Genomic DNA, 19,079 nt, shown 5'->3' with positions numbered 1-19,079 from the left:
TGGATGGATGGGATGATGGATGGATGGATGGATGGATGATGGATGGATGATGGATGGACAGATGAATGGGAGGGACATGAGTACAATGGGAACTGGGGAATGGTTAGTTGGAAGTTATAAGGTAGTTTCATGGAGGCATTGTGGGGCCCTTCAGAGAAGATCCCAGGGGTTACCAAGCCACCAAGGAGGCCAATCTGAGGGCTGGGGACTGTACTCCTGGTACCCCAACATGACCCCTGAACACCCCCTCCCTGTGCAGGTCTGGCCCCCATGCTGAGTGACACAGACAAGAAGCCCTTCACTGCCATCCTGTATGGCAATGGGCCTGGCTACAAGGTGGTGGGCGGTGAACGAGAGAATGTCTCCATGGTGGACTATGGTGAGACCCTCCAGGACCCAGGGCTGGGAGGGGACAGGGCACCCCTCGGGGAGGGGCTTGGGAATAGGGTGTCAGCTTGTGGTCAAGATCAGGGGTCTCAGAATGACTGGGACTTGAGTCAGAACAACCTCAGTTTGAATTGCCTTCTACAATCTAGCAGCTCTGAGACTTTGGGCATGTGACTTCACCTTTCTCTGCTTCCGTCTCCTCTCTAAAAGGGTTCTTCTACCTTCGAAGGTTGTCTGAAGGACCAAATGGGTCTGATGAGCTTAGCATAGTGCCTGGCGGAAGTAGGTGCTCAATATTTTATACTCATTTTTCTTGGCTCTTTATTTTTATTTTTTATTTTTTTTTGAGACGGAGTCTTGCTCTGCCACCCAGGCTGGAGTGCAGTGGCCGGATCTCAGCTCCGCCTCCCGGGTTTACGCCATTCTCCTGCCTCAGCCTCCCGAGTAGCTGGGACTACAGGCGCCCGCCTCGTCGCCCGGCTAGTTTTTTGTATTTTAAGTAGAGACAGGGTTTCACCGTATTTAGCCAGGATGGTCTCGATCTCCTGACCTCGTGATCCGCCCGTCTCGGCCTCCCAAAGTGCTGGGATTACAGGCTTGAGCCACCGCGCCCGGCCATTTCTTGGCTCTTTAATATTCCAGTATACAAGACTTTGCAGTTAGTTCATCCCATCCCATATCCTTCATTAGTTCTTGATACTCCCAGTGGTTCCAGGGGGTCTAAAGATGCAGCAATGGTAAGAGTCTCCCTCTCAACTCTCCCTGCTAATCCAAGCAGCCCAAATGAGGTTAACTTTCTCTGTTGGGGGTTGAGAATGCAGACTCCTATGTCAGAACAGGCTCAGATTCAAATCCTGTGGCCTTAGGCAAAATGACTTTCCCACATTGAGCCTCCTTTTCCTCTTCTATGAAATGGGAGCATTCAAGCCAGCCTGGAAAAGCTGCGTGTGCAGCGCCAGGCCCCTGGCAGGCTCTCAGCAGGCGTTTCTCCTGGCCCACAGCTCACAACAACTACCAGGCGCAGTCTGCTGTGCCCCTGCGCCACGAGACCCACGGCGGGGAGGATGTGGCCGTCTTCTCCAAGGGCCCCATGGCACACCTGCTGCACGGCGTCCATGAGCAGAACTACATCCCCCACGTGATGGCGTACGCAGCCTGCATCGGAGCCAACCTCGACCACTGTGCCCATGCCAGCTCGGCAGGCAGCCTTGCTGCAGGCCCCCTGCTGCTCCCACTGGCCCTCTTTCCCCTGAGCATCCTGTTCTGAGGGCCCAGGGCCCGGGCACCCACGAGCCCGTGACATGCCAACTTCCCACTCCCCAGTGCTGCCCGGCAGCCCACCCCTCAAGGGGCAGGGAGGTGGGGGCCTCCTCAGCCTCTGCAACTGCGAGAAAGGGGACCCAGGAAACCAAAGTCTGCTGCCCACCTCGCTCCCGTCTGGAATCTTCCCCGAGGGCCAAACCCACTTCTGGCCTCCAGCCTTGCTCCCTCCCCGCTGCCCTTTGGCCAACAGGGTAGATTTCTCTTGGGCAAGCAGAGAGCACAGACTGCAGAAATTCTCAAAGCCTCTTATTTTTCTAGCAAACATATTTCTCCAGACCCAGAGGCCCTGAAGCCTCCATGGAACATTCCGGATCTGACCCTCCCACTCTCATCTCCTTCCCTCTAGAACCCCCCAGGCCCTACCATGCTCATGTCCCTGTCCTCAGGCCCAGCCCTCCTTCAGGGGAGATGAGGTCTTTCTCCTCAGGACAAGGCCTCGCTCACTCACTCCAAGGCCACTGGGGTCCCAGGAAGCCGGTGCCTGGGTGGCCATCCTACCCAGCGTGGCCCAGGCCAGGAAGAGCCACCTGGCAGAGCTCACACTCCTGGGCTCTGAACACGCATGCCAGCTCCTCTCTGAAGCCATTCTCCTGTTTGGAACGGCAAAAAAAATTTTTTTTCTCTTTTTGGTGGTGGTTAAAAGGGAACACAAAACATTTAAATAAAACTTTCCAAATATTTCTGAGGACAGAGCTGAGTCTTTGTGGTTGGTGAGAAAAAGACTGAAAGAAGCTTATTTCTCTGGGAAGAAATGGCCTCAGGGCCCAGGGTACAGGTGGGTTGGACAGGGTGGAAAGGCCTTCTGCTGTCCTGGGGGTTTCACACTCCCTACCTATGCCACTTTGGACACATTGCTTTGTGTCTCAGTTTTCTTGTCTGTGAAATGGGAGACAATCCACTTCTGGGTTGCTGTGAGGATTAAACAGGAGGCCGGCCGGGCGCGGTGGCTCACACCTGTAATCCCAGCACTTTGGGAGGCAGAGGCAGGCAGATCATTTGAGGTCAGCAGTTCAAGACCATCCTAGCCAACATGATGAAACCCTGTCTCTACAAAAAAATACAGAAATTAGCTGGGCATGGTGGCGTGCGCGCCTGTAGTCCCAGCTACTCCAGAGGCTGAGGCAGGAGAAATCGCTTGAACCCGAGAGGCAGAGGTTATAGTGAGCCGAGACAGCGCCACTGCACTCCAGCCTGGGTGATGGAGTGAGACTCTGTCTCAAAAAAAAAAAAAGATTAAAGAGGAGTGTCTGTGTGCCCAGAAACCCACAGCAAGGAGGACTTCAGGGGCCCAGTGGCAGCCCGGCTGCATGACACCCACAAACAGCACTACACACCTTGGCCCATTTCATTCATTCATCAATACTGACTACATGCTAGGCATGGTATTAGGTCTTAAGAATTGTTGGTCGGGCGCGGTGGCTCACACCTGTAATCCCAGCACTTTGGGAGGCTGAGGCAGGTGAATCATCTGAGGTCGGGAGTTCAAGACCAGCCTGGGCAACATGGAGAAACCCCATCTCTACTAAAAATACAAAATTAGGAGGGCACGGTGGCACACGACTGTAATCCCAGCTACTTGGGAGGCTGAGGCGGGAGAATCGCTTGAACCCAGGAGGCGGAGGTTGCGTGAGCCGAGATCCCACCATTGTACTCCAGCCTGGGCAACAAGAGTGAAACTCAGTCTCAGAAAAAAAATAATAATAATAATTTAGTGGTGAACATGACAAGGCTGAACAGACAGAGGGCTCCTTGCCCTCACAGAGCGTCAGCCTAGCTTAGCAACTGTGATCTTTCCATTTCTGATATTCACACACCTCGGTACTAGACTCAGGACTGCAGCTGACCTTGTGGGGATACAGACTTGTCCAAGTTTGCTCCTCTTGCTTCATTGAAATGAAAATTCCTTTAATAAGGATGACAATCATGACGATTAACACTGATCATTTATAACATGCCAGGTCTGTGCTTGACGCTCTATGTGGATTCATTGCATTTAATCCTCATTAGGAAATAGGCCCCCATCATCCACATGTATAGGTGAGGACGCTGAGGGTTCGGAAAGTGAGGTGATTGCCCATACACCAGTTAAATATAAACTCATGACATACACCAGTTAAATATAAACTCAGGAAGATGAGAAACCATATGTCAGAAGTGGACTTCTTCAGGATTGAAAATGCAAACTAAGCAGATTTGTCTTTTAGCTTCCTAGCAGTCCTGACAAAAAGGGAAGCACAGCCAAGCTGATGCTGGGATAAAAGATGAAACTATAGGCCAGGCACAATGGTGCATACCTGTAATCCCAGCACTTCAAAAGGCTGAGGTTAGAGGATTGCTTGAGGGCAGAAGTTCAAGACCAACTTGAGCAACATCGCAAGACCCTGTCTCTACAAAAAAAATAAAAAATTAGCCAGGTGACACATGCCTGTAGTCTAGCTACTTGGGAGGCTGAGGCGGGAGGATCACTAGAGCCCAGGAGTTAGAGGTTGCAGTGAGTTATGATCATGCCACTGCACTCCAGGCTGGGTGAGAGAGCAAGACCTTATCTCTAGTTAAAAAGAAAATAGGCCGGGCACGGTGGCTCAAGCCTGTAATCCCAGCACTTTGGGAGGCCAAGGCGGGCAGATCAGGAGGTCAAAAGATTGAGACCATCCTGGCTAACACGGTGAAACCCCGTCTCTACTAAAAATACAAAAAGCTAGCTGGGCGAGGTGGCCGGTGCCTGTAGTCCCAGCTACTCGGGAGGCTGAGGCAGAAGAATGGCGTAAACCCGGGAGGCGGAGCTTGCAGTGAGCTGAGATCCGGCCACTGTATGGCACAGCGAGACTCCGTCTCAAAAAAAAAAAAAAAAAAAAAAAAGAAAAAAAAGAAAAGAAAAGAAACTGCCAGGAGTGGTGGCTCACACCTGTAATCAAAATATTTTGGGAGGCTGAGGCCGGAGGATCCCTTGAGCCCAAGAGTTTGAGACCAGCCTGAGCAACAAGGCAAAACCCATCTTCATAAAAAATACAATAATTATGGGGGCATGGTGGCAGGCACCTGTATTCCCAGCTACTTAGGGGCTGAGGGGGAGGATCACTTGAGCCTGGGAAGCAGGGGTCGCAATGAGTCGAGATCGTGCCACCCTGGGGAACAGAATGAGACCCTGTCTCAAAAAATATACATAGAAAAAAAATAAACTATATGCATACGTTCTGGCCAGGACCAAGGGGAGACGCCTCATCTTGAATTGTACGATGCAGCATTTTCCAGGTGTTATTTTCACACCACCTTCACAATTGTTGCCATGTCCATACGATTATTTCCCAAACACTCCTTTGAAAGAATTCACATTTAAGCAGTCAATTTTTTTTTTTTTTTTTTTTTTTTGAGACGGAGTCTCGCTCTGTCGCCCAGGCTGGAGTGCAGTGGCCGGATCTCAGCTCACTGCAAGCTCTGCCTCCCGGGTTTACGCCATTCTCCTGCCTCAGCCTCCTGAGTAGCTGAGACTACAGGCGCCCACCACCTCGCCCGGCTAGTTTTTTGTATTTTTTTAGTAGAGACGGGGTTACACCGTGTTAGCCAGGATGGTCTCGATCTCCTGACCTCGTGATCCGCCCGTCTCGGCCTCCCAAAGTGCTGGGATTACAGGCTTGAGCCACCGCGCCCGGCCTAAGCAGTCAATTTTTAAGTGTTCCCAGTACCACCTGAAGACAATTTACATGTCTCAGGGGTGTGCAAACCATACTTTGTTTTGTTTTGTTTTTATTTCTGTAGGTTTTTGGGGAACAGGTGGTGTTTGGTTACATTAGTAAGTTCTTTAGTGGTGAGTTGTGAGATTTTGGTGTATCCATCACGTGAGCAGTATACACTGAATCCAATTTGTAACCTTTTATCCCTCACCCCCTTTCCCACCCTTTCCCCCGGAGTCCCCAAAGTCCATCCTATCATTCCTATGCCTTTGCATCCTCACAGCTTAGCTCCCACTTATAAGTGAAAACGTATGATGTTTGGTTTTCCATTCCTGAGTTACTTCACTCACAAGAGTAGTCTCCAATCCCATTGCTGCAAATGCTATTAATTCATTCCTTCTAAAAGAGTAGTATTCCATCATATTCATATATATATACACACATACACATATACATATACATATATACACATATACACATACACCACAGTTTCTTTATCCACTTGTTGATTGATGGAGATTTGGACTGGTTCCATATTTTTGTAATTGCGAATTGTGCCGCCATAAACATGCATGTGCAAGAATCTTTTCTGTTGAAGGACTTCTTTTCCTCTGGGTAAATGCCCAGTAGCAGGATTGCTGGATCAAATGGTAGTTCTACTTTTAGTTCTTTAAGGAATCTCCACACTGTTTTCCATAGTGGTTGTACTAGTTTACATTCCCACCAGCAGTGTAGAAGTGTTCCCTTTTCACTACATCCATGACAACATCTATTATTTTTTGATTTTTTGATTATGACCATTTTTGCAGGAGTAAGGTGGTATTGCATTGTGATACCACCTTAATTTGCATTTCGCTGATCATTAGTGATGTTGAGCATTTTTTCATATGTCTGTTAGCCATTTGTATATCTTCTTTTAAGAATTGTCTATTCACGTTCTTAGGCCACTTTTTGACAGGAATTTTTTTTTTTGAGATAGAGTCTTGCTCTGTCGCCCAGGCTGGAGTGCAGTGACACGATCTTGGCTCACCACAAGCTCTGCCTCCCGGGTTCACGCCATTCTCTTGCCTCAGCCTCCTGAGTAGCTGAGACTATAGGCGCCGGCCACCACCACCGCCACCACGCCCGGCTAATTTTTTTCTTTTTTTTTTTTTTTTTTTTGAGACAGAGTCTCGCTCTGTGGCCCAGGCTGGAGTGTAGTGGCCGGATCTCAGCTCACTGCAAGCTCCGCCTCCCGGGCTTATGCCATTCTCCTGCCTCAGCCTCCCAAGTAGCTGGGACTACAGGTGCCTGCCACCTCGCCCGGCTGGTTTTTTGTATTTTTTTAGTAGAGACGGGGTTTCACCGTGTTAGCCAGGATGGTCTCGATCTCCTGACCTCGTGATCCGCCCGTCTCGGCCTCCCAAAGTGCTGGGATTACAGGCTTGAGCCGCTGTGCCCGGCCTAATTTTTTGTATTTTTAGTAGAGACGGGGTTTCACCGTATTAGCCAGGATGGTCTTGATCTCCTGACCTGATCTGCCCACCGGCCTCCCAAAGTGCTGGGTTTACAGGCATAAGCCACCGTGCCTGGCCTTTTTTTTGTTGTTGTTCCTAATTTGTTTGAGTTCCTTGTAGATTCTGTATACTTGTCCTTTATTGGATGTATAGATTGTGAAGATTTTCTCCCTGTGGGTTGTCTGACAAACCATACTTTGTTATCTTGCGTTGGGTTTCCACGGAGACAGAACCTGCGACAGGAATCAGCACAAGTAGTTTGTTTATAAGAAGAACCCAGAAAGCAGCACCAATCGGGGAATGAGGAAGCAAGACAGGAAAGGGAAGGATGTTGAGAAAGGTGTGTTTTTCAACAGGTTGCCACTGAGGCTGGCCAGGTCTCAATCCAATGAAGGACCTCTGGGAGACAGTGTAGGGGCGACACTTCAGAGATATCTCACCCAAGGGGCGAGGGAGCAGGGGTATTTATTCTCCAACTCTCACCTCTCATTGGCCGAGGGCTGCTCCTGAGGAAATTAACACTGGCACTTCTGACCTTCCCCATGAAGGGCTGACAGAAAGCCCCCAGGCCTGGTGCTGGAACATCAACTGCTCAAAGGACACAAACCAACAGCTTCTGTTGAACTTTGGGATACACTGCTGGGGTAGAAAGCACGGACTGTGAGTCAGAGAGATGAGGGTCCACATCTCTGCTCCATCACTTTCTCAGTTCTATAAACTTGGGCAAGGGATTCAGCTTCTCTGACACCCTGTGTCTAGTGATGCCTCGCACGTAGTGAGGACTTAGGACCCCATTAGGAGCCAGGAGCTCTTCCTGCCCACACTCCCGGCTGTGGGAAGATGTGTCCTTCAAGAAGCAGTCACTGAGGTGCTCAGGCACCCATGGCTTCAGCGTCTCCCCACGCTCAGGCTGGGCCCTGGGTCACTCATCACCCTTATATTTTAACTATTATGGGCCCTGCGTCCTAACTGGAGCCGGGGTTCAGGCATAGGTCCCAGCTCCATTCACAACTAGGGCCTGTGGCCATGGACCTAGACCCTAAGGCCCACAGCACGGGCTTTCTGTTGCCCTCAGATGCCTTCTCCCAAGGGAAGAACAAAGACGAGCCGACATGCCCTCTTGTGTTCACTGAGATAACCCTGCCTTCTGTTAAAGGTAAATTCAGAAAACTTGACACCTGAGGATGTATTCTTACCTCCAATATCAGCGTCCCTGCTCAGGTGGCTGGGACTCAGGATCTTTCCAGGGGTGGCTCTGCCACCCCCTGTAAGTTCTGGATGTCCTTCCTATCTGGCCAGCACCTTGATGGTGGGAACCACGCCTACTTTTTAACCACTTCATCCTGGAAGTGACACATATCACTTCTACCCTTAGTGCATTGGCAAGAACCAGTCCTGTGATCCTTCCCGGATGCGAGGAAGGCTAGGAAATGCCGACTTCACTTGGGCAACCGCTGCCACCAACACCAACACAGCAGGTTCTCATCCTGGGGGCAGAATCAGCCCCACATCAGTTGAAAACCTCTGCTCTGTAGGAAGGAAGAGGCATGGGAGGCTGGGATGGTCAACTTGGCTCAGGCTGGAGACATCCTCCGACTCACACACTCCCCAGCCACTGCTGAGCACGGGTGCCATGTTTTAAAACACTGGGGGCCAGGCACGGTGGCTCACACCTATAATCCCAGCACTATGGGAGGCCCAGGCAGGTGGATTGCTTGAGCCTAGGAGTTGGAGACCAGCCTGGTAACATAGTGAGACCCTGTCTCTACCCAAAAATAAACAATTAGCTGGGCATGGTGGCACAAGCCTGTGGTTCCTGTACTCAGGAGACTGAGGTGGGAGGAAAGCTTGAGCCCAGGAGGAGAAGGTTGCAGTGAGCCAAGATCACGCCACTGTACGCCAGGCTGGGTGACAGAGTGTAACCCTGTCTCAAAAAAATAAAATAAAATAAAATTGGGAAATTCTCTGTAAGATTTGGGATTCTGGCTTTAAAAAAAGGGTGATCCAGCTAGCAGCGGACCCCACATTTCTGCAGGGCAACGGTCAGTTGGAGCTGAGCGACAAGCCTGTCAGGGGACTGTGCTCTTCTGGATGCTACAGCACCCAGTGTGTCCTGTATTCTGACACTGGGCCTTCAGATGTAAGTCACCTGTCTGGTCATGGTAGAGACCAGGCTGTGGCCCCTGCCTTACTGAGTACCATGGCCCGTGCCACAGTCTTGTCCAGGGAATAGGCAGTGGACAAGTCCAAGGCTGTCCTCAAGTTCATACCTCATGACAGAGACTTACAGAGACCACCCCAGTGTGTGGCGAAGCCAGGAGCTGTGGGGACAGGAAGGGAACATGGTGGGGGCAGGTGCACAGGGCACAGAGGGCAGTGAGTAAGCTGAGGCTTAACAAAGGGAGGAGGACCAGGGAGTGAGGATACTGAGGGTAATTCAGAGGGAAACGCTGTGGGGAGAGGTGGGCAGAAGGGCCTCAAATGCCATTTGGAGAAGCGAGGGTTGACCGTGAAGACCCTGGGGAGGCATGGAAGGCTCTGGAGCTAGGGAGTCAGCATTGTTTTTGAAAGATCATCCTGGTTGGGCTCATGCCTGTAATCCCAGCACTTTGGGAGGCTGAGGCGGGTGGATCACCTGAGGTCAGGAGTTCAAGACCAGCCTGGCCACCATGGTGAAACACCGTCTCTATTAAAAATACAAAAATTAGCCAGGTATGGGAGGCTGAGGCAGGAGAATTGCTTGAATTCGGGAGGCGGAGCTAGCAGTGAGCCAGGATCACACCACTGCACTCCAGCCTGGGTGACAGAGAGAGAGACTCTGTCTCAAATAAATAAATATCATCCTGGCCATCAGTTTCAAGGGCGCTTCAAGCAGAGAAACTGGAGGCCAGGAGACCCACCCAGAGACTGCTCTAATAGGCCAGGCAGCAGAAACTGGAGCTGTGGAAATGGAGAGGGGAGGGACAAGCCCCAAATTTGGCCCTGTGAATCCCAGCTCCTGTTTATCAAGAAGGAAGCCGGCCCAGCAGGTGAATAGAAGGATTATGAGCAAATCAAACGCTCTGGGATGGAGAGCGGGAGGCAGTAAAGTGCCTACTGTGTGCCACATACCCTACTGAGTGCTGAGACCTGGCAGTGAAGTTGTCGCCTTGGGGTTACATGTTCCATATCTGCCCATCCTCTGAAGTGGGCACCCTCCGTTTCACAGATGGGAAAATCAAAGTTCAGCAGGATATAGTGACCTGCTCCTGGGCCTGTGACTTGTAGGTGACAGCTGCAAGTTGAACCCAGGACTCCTTGGCTCCCAGCCCATGTTCTTCTCCTTGTCTCTGGGGCTCTAATCTCTCCAAGGAAAACAACCCCAGCCCCACGAGCCACAGAACCGTGGGCTCCCTGGGCCCCCCAGAAGCCCAGAAGCGACCATGGGGGGGTGATGAGACAGCAGCGTTTGTAATTAACCCCGTGGCTGAACCGAAGACCTCCCACCAGGATCCAGCCAGAGCCCATCTCGGGGGAAGGCAGGTGGGGATTAAGTTCTCAGAGGAGGATTTGGGCTCCCGAGTGCCTGTGTGGTTTCCTCTGAGCCTTGCGGGGACTCTGCCTTGATCACAGCGCCAGGCCCTTTTCTGGCTTCTCAGCAGTCTGTGAACCTTGAGATGGGGCGGGCACATGTGGCCTCCCCAGCCAAGCAGGGGACGGGCCAGACCCGGTCCTCCAGTGTCACCTCTCCCTCCTGCCACTGGAACCGAGGCTTAGAATGACTGAGGTGGTGGGAACAAAGCCGTGGGCACAAGAGTGGACGTTTCTACGGCGTTCCCTGCTGACCAGGCGCTGTTCTTATGTTCTTCACAGCACACATTAGCTCATCTTCCCCGCAACCACCCCTGGAGGGCAGGACTGTGATTATCCCCATTTTACAGATGAAGAAACAGAAGCAGAAATGATTAAACGTATCGGAAGTCACAGCACTAACAAGGGCCGGAGCCAGGACTCTAGCCACGCAGTGTGGCTCCAGAGGACAGGATTTTAATCATCCCGTTGCATCCCCTGGCGTTGGGCAGGGCTGTACTTCAGGACGGGTTTTCCCCATTCCCAGCTGCGCCCACGTCGCGTCTTCTCCTGGAGTCTAAGTTTCCTGTGCTGTGACTGCAGGCGGAGAGGAGGGCCCAGTGTTTAGGGGTGAGTCACCACGTGCCCATTCTCTGCTCCTAGAGCCGGGGCCTAGCTAGTCACTGCCACCCACTGGCTGGAGTCCAGTGCCCTCATCTGTGGACTCCTTGATCTTGAAGCCACAGCCTCCCATGTGCTGTGGTATAGGCAGGCAGGGTGCGGGGAAGGCTCGGAGGCCATGGGTGGGGAGTAATGAGGAGGTCTCAGGAATCTCACTGCAAGGTTTGAAGTGGTGGGGGTGGCGGTGGAGGTGGGGGTTCAGTGGCTGGGAATCCTGTCCTCCTGGCCTGTACACAGGGCACCCATGGCTGTGCCCTTGACCTGTGGGGAGTGCCCAGCAGCCTCCACCCACCCATGCTAGGGGCAGCTCCAGGGTTTCTGGATCCCCAAGTCAGCCCAGGCATGACCACGCTGCCTGCAGGACTGTCATCGGCCTCCAGCCCACGCAGGTTACCTGGTTGGGGAAAAATGGCAGTGAAGGGGCAGAGTGCTGGGTCAGGGTGAGAGGAGGGGCCTGGGGCAGGGTCTGGAGGCTTTGAGATGTGATCATTGCCCCTCTTTGCCTCCCAGTGCCCTGGGCCAAGGCCTGCATAGCTGCTGCCTCCTCTCAGGTTGTGACAGGTGCTAGATGTGCCCTTTGTGCTCTGAGCCCTCCACTGTCGAAGAGTCTCCTGGGGCAAAGGCCTCTTTCCACAGGTTCCCAGACAAAACTCAGCCTGGAATGGGTTTCTACGACCAGGGAGGAAGGCGGTCCAGGAAGGGTCAGACACCAAGTTGCAGCCGCACAGCAAAATGGGCAGAGGAGCCCAGCTTCCATCTCCAGCAAGGGGTTCTCACAGCCTTCTGACCCTGGGTCCGGCCAGTGAGAAGGAGGGACTTGCAGGTACCCAGTGCGTGTCTGATTCTGGCACTTCAGCCCCCAATCCCAACAGTCTCTTCCCACCCTCTTAACAACACCGGTGCTGGCCCCATTTTACAGATAGGAAAACCAAGAGCCAGAGAGTGACTGGGGCACTGCTCTAGCTGGTGGTGAGGGAAGGCCTGTCTGAGGGAGTGACATTTGCACGGAAAATGCCTTGCAAAGACCTGGAGGAACAACTGCTCCAGGCAGGCAACAGATCAAGTGCAAACAACTGGGGCAGAAATAAGGAACAGAAATAAGGTGATGTGGCTGGAACCCAGAGAAACGGGGATCCGTGAGTGGGACAGACGCTGCATGAAGGGGTATGGCAAGAAAGGAGCTGGCATTTTCTTCTGGTCGCAGCGGGGAAGTCACTGCAGGGTTAGAAGCAGGGGAAACAAGTGACTGGCTTGTGCTTTGATCACTTGAGTGGCTGCGGAGCAGAGGAGGCCAGGGAGCTCCAGGAGCTGAGGCCAGAGCACAGTCTGGAGCTTTCTCTGTCTAGGTTGGAGGTGGTGGTGGCTTGGACCAGGCTAAGTGTGGTGGTGGCGGGAAGGAGCTGGTTCCAGACAAGCTGGGAGGGAGGGCCAGCAGAGCTCCCTGGTGGACTGCACGTCAGGAGGGGAGGGAACAGGGGAATGGGGGCTGGGCACCTGGGTTGATGGAGGTGCTGTTTACGGATATGGGGAACCAGGTATAGGGAGAAAATAGACAGTTAGGTTTGGATCACATTGGGCTGGAGGTGCCCATTGGACCTTGGAGTGGAGACGCTGGGTAGGTAGGAGGAAAAGAGTATGGAGTTCAAGGGAGGAAATAGAAAGCTGAGGGTCAGGATGGTATTTATAGTTATGGGCTGGAGAGAGCAAGTGACTTGCCCAAGGTCACAGAAAGCCAGTGGTCAGGATTTGAACTGGGCTCTGCCAGGCTCTGAAACCCACAGGGGCTCTTTCCACTGCAGGAGGTGTTCACCCCAGACAGCTGGGAACAGAGAGGGCTTTGTCCAAGGTACAGGGGGTGCTGCAGGACCCAGGGGTGGGGCAAGGAGAAGCCCCTCAGGAAAACACAAAACCAAAATAAAGAAGTAAAGTGAATGTAATCCTAATCAAAATCCTGTTGGTCAGGCCAGATGCGGTGGTTCATGCCTGTAATCCCAGCACCTTGGGAGGCTGAAGCAGGAGGATCACTTGAGCCCAGGAGTTCGAGACCAGCCTCAGCAACAAAATGAAGCCCCATTTCTACAAGAAGTTACACATGAAAAATGAGCTGGGTGTGGTGTTGCATGCCTGCAGTCCAGGGTGTCAAGATGAGATGGGAAGAGCGCTTGAGCCCAAGAGTTGAAGGCTGCCGTGGGCTATGATCACGCCACTGTGCACCGGTCTTGGTGACAGAGCGGGACAGTGTCTCAAAAACAAATAATAAATAAAAAGACAAGTCCCTGAGAATGAATTTGGGAATGACTGAGATCCTTCCAGCCTGGGCTGCCCACCTCCCATCCACAGCCTGGTCAGCTGGAAGAGTTCATGTCAAGCACGAGGTCCTGTCCCCTGCCCATTGTACAGATGGGGAAACTGAGGCCTGAAGGAAGGCAGGGCTGGGGTCTAGGTCTTCTGTCTGCCAACCCTGACTCTTCTGCCAGCCCCTAAGGTGGACTCCTGTCTGAGCCAACTCAATGGCTGGGTTGAAACCTTCCAACTGGGGCATTCCTGAAGGGGGTGAGTGTCTCTCTTGAGGTCCTCCCGTAGATGGAACTGGGGCCTGGAGTATTCCCCTCCTGGGTCTCCCCCAAGGCAGTGTTTGCCCATGCCAGCCTCTGCCCCTGGTCCGGCCCCGCCCTGGGCTTCAAGACCCCTCTAGGTCCCTGGCAGAGCAACCCCATGCCTGGCTCTGGTCATGGTTCCTGCCCTGTGGCCAGGACCAAGGCCCCCCCGGCCCCTGCCCAGACCACCCAGCGCCAAGGCCTGGCGGAGCCCGGGTGGCTGGCGGGCAGTACTCCCAGGCTGGCCAGCCATGGTCTGGCCCCGCCTGAGGGGCTGTGGCCTGGGAACCGCCAGCTGTCTCCTTGGGGAAGCGGCTGGGATCTCCAGAACAAACAGGGAAACCGCAGGCTCCCCCACCACGCCCCCAAGGAGGGGCACTGCCTCTGGCCTTGCCCGCCAACACCCCACTCTCCAGGCCTGGCTCCCCACTTCTGGGTGAATAGAATGGAGGCCTGGCAGTGAGCAGGTCCCAGAAGTGCCTGATCCCCAGGAGGTGAAATGACACAGAGTTCCCTGGACGGAAGCGCACAGCACAGGGCACTGCACATGGGAGACTCCTGAGAAACAGCAGCCCTGGATTCATCCACCGCTAGCTCAGTGGGAGCCACAGCAATCCTGGGGGATTCCTGGGCCTGGCAGGGCAGGCTGGGACAGCCGCCCTAATTCAGACCGGCTGGGGGATGGGGTGCATGTGACTCCACGAAAAGCCGCAATTAGAGCCCAATTGAAAGAAACGCTGTGTTAGTTCCTCCCCGGGTAGATGTGATTACAGGCTCGAAGCTAAACCATTTCTAACAGGATGACACATGGAGGAGGCCCCTTCTGGGGTCTGGCAGGATGCCCAGCCCAGCCCCCGGCTGCGTGACTGGGGAAACCAAGGCCCGGAATTCGCACTGCAGGTGAAGAGGGGGCGAGGCTTGAGGCTCCATCCCCGACTCTCACTTTTCTCTAAAGGATTTCGTGCCGCATCCAGAAGCCAAGACGTTGACACCCCTTGAAAAGGAGAGCTGGGGACTGAGATGATTGACTCCCCAAGAGGAAGGAAGCAGGCGCTTCCCAGAACGACCTCGGCGTGACCTGGACATGGAGCCAGGCGGCTGCTCCCTGCCCAACCCATGGGGGCCTTGAAATTATTAATAATAATAAAGATAATGGTGCCAGCAGCAGCCGTGGCTCCCTTTGGAAGTGCTCCCCGGGGGCAGGCATCATCTTGCACGTTCTCGCAATCCTGCCAGGGAGCTGCTAGTGTAGCCACATTGCAGGGCTTGGGAAACCAAGGCTCCAAAGGGCCAATGACTTGCCCAGCGTCACGCCAGGAGCCAGTGGTGTGTTCCTGCTGGAAATGGACAAGCCGCTGAGATCCTGGGCAGGGGACGCAGTTCGGGGGCCGGTTAGGGGGTCATCTCAGTGAATGGCAACGAGTGAGTAAGCGAGCCTGTTAGCAAGTGAATAAACGAATAAAAAGGCTGTTTAGGTAATTCTGCCCCTGGGGAGGCATGAAAGGGCCACAGGTCTCTCCCTAGTTGCCCCCCGCCTTCAGGGAGACCCCTGAGATGAATGGGCCACAGATAAAGGCCCAAGTCTCGCCTGCCCAGAAACAAGGACCGCTCACTTCCCGGGTTCCAGGGAACCCCTGGCCCGTCCAATGCCCCGCTAGGACACAGGGCACTGCACACGGGAGACCGCTGAGAAACAGCAGTGCCACTGAGCAGTGCCTCTCTGGCCTGTCCCCTGCCACCTTCGTCCCAGCCATTCCCCAAATGCCACAAGGGTAGATCACCTGCCCTAGTCCCCACCGCCACCTGCACCCTTGCCCAGGGTGGAATTCCCACATAGAATTGGGGTCTGGGGAGGGACCAAAATAGGGGAAAAGCTGACCTCCTCTCTTCACCCACTCTGCCCCCTCCTGTCCCCTTTGCAGCTCATACTAGGGAGTCCCCAGGTTGGGGGTGGTGCACACTTGGTTCCTAAGAGCTTGGGCAGTAGGGTGCTAGAGCCCCCTGCTGGCCACACATCCCCCTCCATTCCCCAGATTCTTCATTCATTCAGCAAATATTTATGGCGCCCCTACTGTGTGCAAGGTGCTGGGCTCAGCCATTAGTGCACACACAGACCTTCCTTCTGATGTCTCTGGTTCCACTAAGAAGACTGTGTGTGTCACGTGCCTCCCCACCATGTTCCCGAGGACTGTCCCCACACCAACTCCTTGTGGTCTGAAGCTGTGCATCCCTCATCAGACTGGGATTTCTCCAGAGCATGGTTGTGACACTGCCATCAGACTGGCCTATGCAACCTGCCTTTCCTGAGAAACCTCTCCCTTCACTCCAAGAGCCTCCCTGGAGAGGGTTGCCAGATAAAACACAGGACGTTCAGTTAAATTTGAATCTCAGACAAACAAATAATAATTTTTTAGTATAAGTATGTCCCAAATATCACACAAGGTATACTTAAACTAAAAATTCTTCCTTGTTTATCTGAAATTCAAATTTAACTGGGCACCGTGGGTTTCTATTTGCTAAATCTGGCAACCCTAGACCTGGAGCTCTTTCCTCCTGCTGGAAGTGGGCCTGGCCAGATGGCCCAGGTCGTGTCTGGACTTGGCTCCTGCTTGCCCAGTTATAGCTCCTGTTGGTCCCCAGGACTGGTTCCCTCCCTCACTGGGCCGCACCTGAAACCCCAGCTCCTAGGTGGATACAGCCGCCCACCACCCGGTGCACAGAGCCCAGCGCATGGACCCTTAGGAGCACTGCGTCCCACCTCCTGCGTGATGGGTCCAGGGAGAGAGGGGGAGAGAACCACAGCTGCAGAGAGAGACCACGAGTGTCAGAGACAGACAGAGGCAGAGACACAGAGATAAAGGGACACAGAGACTGAGCACTGGAGACAGAGGGGGAGACAGCCCAGAGACAGACAGACAGAGACCTTCAGGGCCCCTGCCCAGAGCTGCTTTGGGAGACCAGTGAAGGGGGTGGAGGGTCCTGAAAGTCCACTGGGATTTGCCTGAGTGGATTGGGCAGGAGGAGAGGTGGGGCCCCTGAGCCCCAACATTGGGCCCCAAACTGGCCGGCCCTGGGAGGCAGGGGTGGGAGTCCATTCAGAGGCCGGCCTCAGCCCTGGGGCTCTCCCCTTGCCCTGCCTCCTAGGGGCAAACACAGGGACATTCATGGCTTCCCAGAAGGACCTATGGGGCAGCCAGAGTGGCTTTTAAAATTAGCCTCACTAACCAGATCTGGTTATTTCAGGAGGCAGGGCGGGAGCAGGGAAGAAGGGAGGAACCTCCACATTCCAGGGTCCCTGGCTGAGTACCCCCTGTGGCCTGGGCAGCAGAGAACGTCCAGCTCCCAGTCCCCTGGCATGGCCAGCCCGGGTCTGTGGTCATCTCCTTGGCAGAGTTGCCCCAGGGTTGGCCATGGATGTCCAGGGACACCCCAGCTGGGGGCGGGCAGGGGAGGACCCCTTCGTACTGGGCATGGGTTCTGTGCCAGCAGCCATCCCAGTACCTTAGAGGCCAAGACAGCCTCTTCAGAGCAATAGGTAGGGGCCTTGTCTTCATTCTCCAAGTAAGGAAACTGAGTTGCTGTGAGGCAGGGGAGATGGGGGAGGTCAAGTCTTCCAGACACCCAAGTCCGTCCATGGGAGGCCTCTTCCCTCCTGCGTCGGGAGGAACCCCCCGGCTGCTGTTTCCACTACGAGAGTAATTTCTAAGCAGAGTCCAGTGCTTCCCGGAGCCTGGTACCCCCCGCCCAAGTCCTAATTCCAGCCTCCAGTCAGAGTGTCCCGGCTCGCCCTCCCACCTCAGGGCCCAGGGTGAGCACAGAGCTGGCGCAGGCACAAGAGAAACAGCACTGGACACTTTCATCCCAGAGGCCCGCTCCGTCGCCAGCCTCCCCTGACCCCACCTCAGAGCTTGGAAGGGTGCGGTGGGGTGAAACTCAGCCCAGAGGCCTTCCTTCCCGCAGACGGCCTGGCACCAGCTGGACAAGGATGGGGCAAAGGCAGGTTCTGCCCACCAAGCTGCCCATCTGCTCTGCCACGGCAGCCCCTGCTGCTCCGTCTCAGCTGCGGGATAGAGTGGAGTGGGGGTGCATTGCTAAGTACAGGGAGACAAGCCGGGGACCTCCCCCGCCAGCTCTGTTATGGGAGCATCATGACCCCAGGCAAACCTGGCAAGCTGAGGCCCAGGGAAGCACCTGACACCTTCCATTCCCAAAGCCTCATATCCAGGCACCTGTGCTGGGCCCAGCAGGTGGGCGTCCTCCACGCACCGAGCGGACCCCACGTGTTCTGAATTACGGACGTCATTGATCCCCTCCCCCGGTATGCACACTCTCTTTGAGCCCACCATGTGCTGGGGCTGCACCGAGAACGTTATGAGATGTCACCTCATTTAATCCTCATGCCAGGGTGCCAGTGAGGGCAGGGCTGTCAGCACCCCCACTGCACAGATGAGGAAACAGGCCCAGGGAGCCAAAATCATGTCTCCATGGTCATAGAGCGAGGAGGCGAAGCAGCTCAGAGCTGACTCTGAAGAAGCTCTTAACCGTGGTGCTGAACTGTGGCGGCCGGCCCTGCAGAGGTGGGGCGGGAGGAGAGAGGGCAGAGGACTGCCACGGAGGGGGAACTGAGGGATAGGGAGCAGGGGTGAGGCTGGTGGGTGGGCAATTCACAGGGGACTCACTGGGTCCAGAGTAGCCTAGAGCCAAACTGAGTTAGGTGGGGCTGGGGTTTGGGTGTGAGTCACCACCCATGGGTGGCCTGAGGCATCAAAGGGTCACAGAAGCGCCCTGTCAGGAAAAGTGTGGCACTCCCTGAACAACCCCCCGGGGTGCCTGGGAAGGGGGCACTGCCAAGCTGTCAGGGAGGCCAAGGCACGGCTGATCCCTTCGGAGCCTAATTTGGTGCCTGCTCCCAAATGTCCCCAAACCCACCCCGCAGACCTGCTCTCCTCTGTGGTCCTCCACCGGGGGAGGAGTCCTCTTATTCACCCAACTCCCAGTCTGTACCCCCAGGAGTCTCCCGATTCCCCTCTTAGCCCCACAGCCCATCAGGCGCTTGGTCCCCCTGCTCAGGCCTGCCTGCTGTCCTTCTCAGCGTCCTCCTGGCCACCCTCTTACCCCATCAACAGCCTCATTGGTCCCCTCCTGCCTCTGCTGGTGCAGCCTCCACCAGCAACTACCGGTCCTGCCCGGGGCTCCCCCTACCCTTGTCGCAGAGCCCTGGCCCCTCTGTCTGGAGTTCAAGGCCACATTGCCTCTGGCCTCATCCCTGCCTATCTCCCTGTCCCCTCCATTGTCACCTTCCCACCATTTGGAACTGGTTGCCACCTTCCCGGTTCCAGGGGTGCTCTGCCTCCCCACCTCTTACTCGAGGCCCC

The 19,079-nt window shown here is 54.6% G+C and overlaps 1 protein-coding gene across 4 annotated transcripts in view; it reads left to right on the top strand.

Annotated features, from left to right (window-relative positions):
- ALPL (alkaline phosphatase, biomineralization associated) overlaps positions 1-2,400 on the top strand; it is a 72,474-nt gene extending 70,074 nt beyond the window's left edge. For 2 of the 4 annotated variants that reach the window (XM_017886539.1, XM_017886534.1), the window contains exons 11-12: positions 260-379; positions 1,389-2,400. In XM_017886539.1, coding sequence (XP_017742028.1) covers positions 260-379; positions 1,389-1,654 — 386 coding nt within the window. In that variant the 3' untranslated portion in view covers positions 1,655-2,400. The remainder of the gene's footprint in view (positions 1-259; positions 380-1,388) is intronic. The other 2 variants (XM_017886536.1, XM_017886535.1) reach the window with 1 other exon arrangement.
- The last annotated feature ends 16,679 nt before the right edge of the window (positions 2,401-19,079 follow it).

The sequence above is a fragment of the Rhinopithecus bieti genome, unplaced genomic scaffold, assembly GCF_001698545.2.
Source record: "Rhinopithecus bieti isolate Rb0 unplaced genomic scaffold, ASM169854v2 scaffold_14826, whole genome shotgun sequence".
Classification (NCBI taxonomy): Eukaryota; Metazoa; Chordata; class Mammalia; order Primates; family Cercopithecidae; genus Rhinopithecus; species Rhinopithecus bieti.
This window is presented reverse-complemented; position numbering and strand designations above follow the sequence as displayed.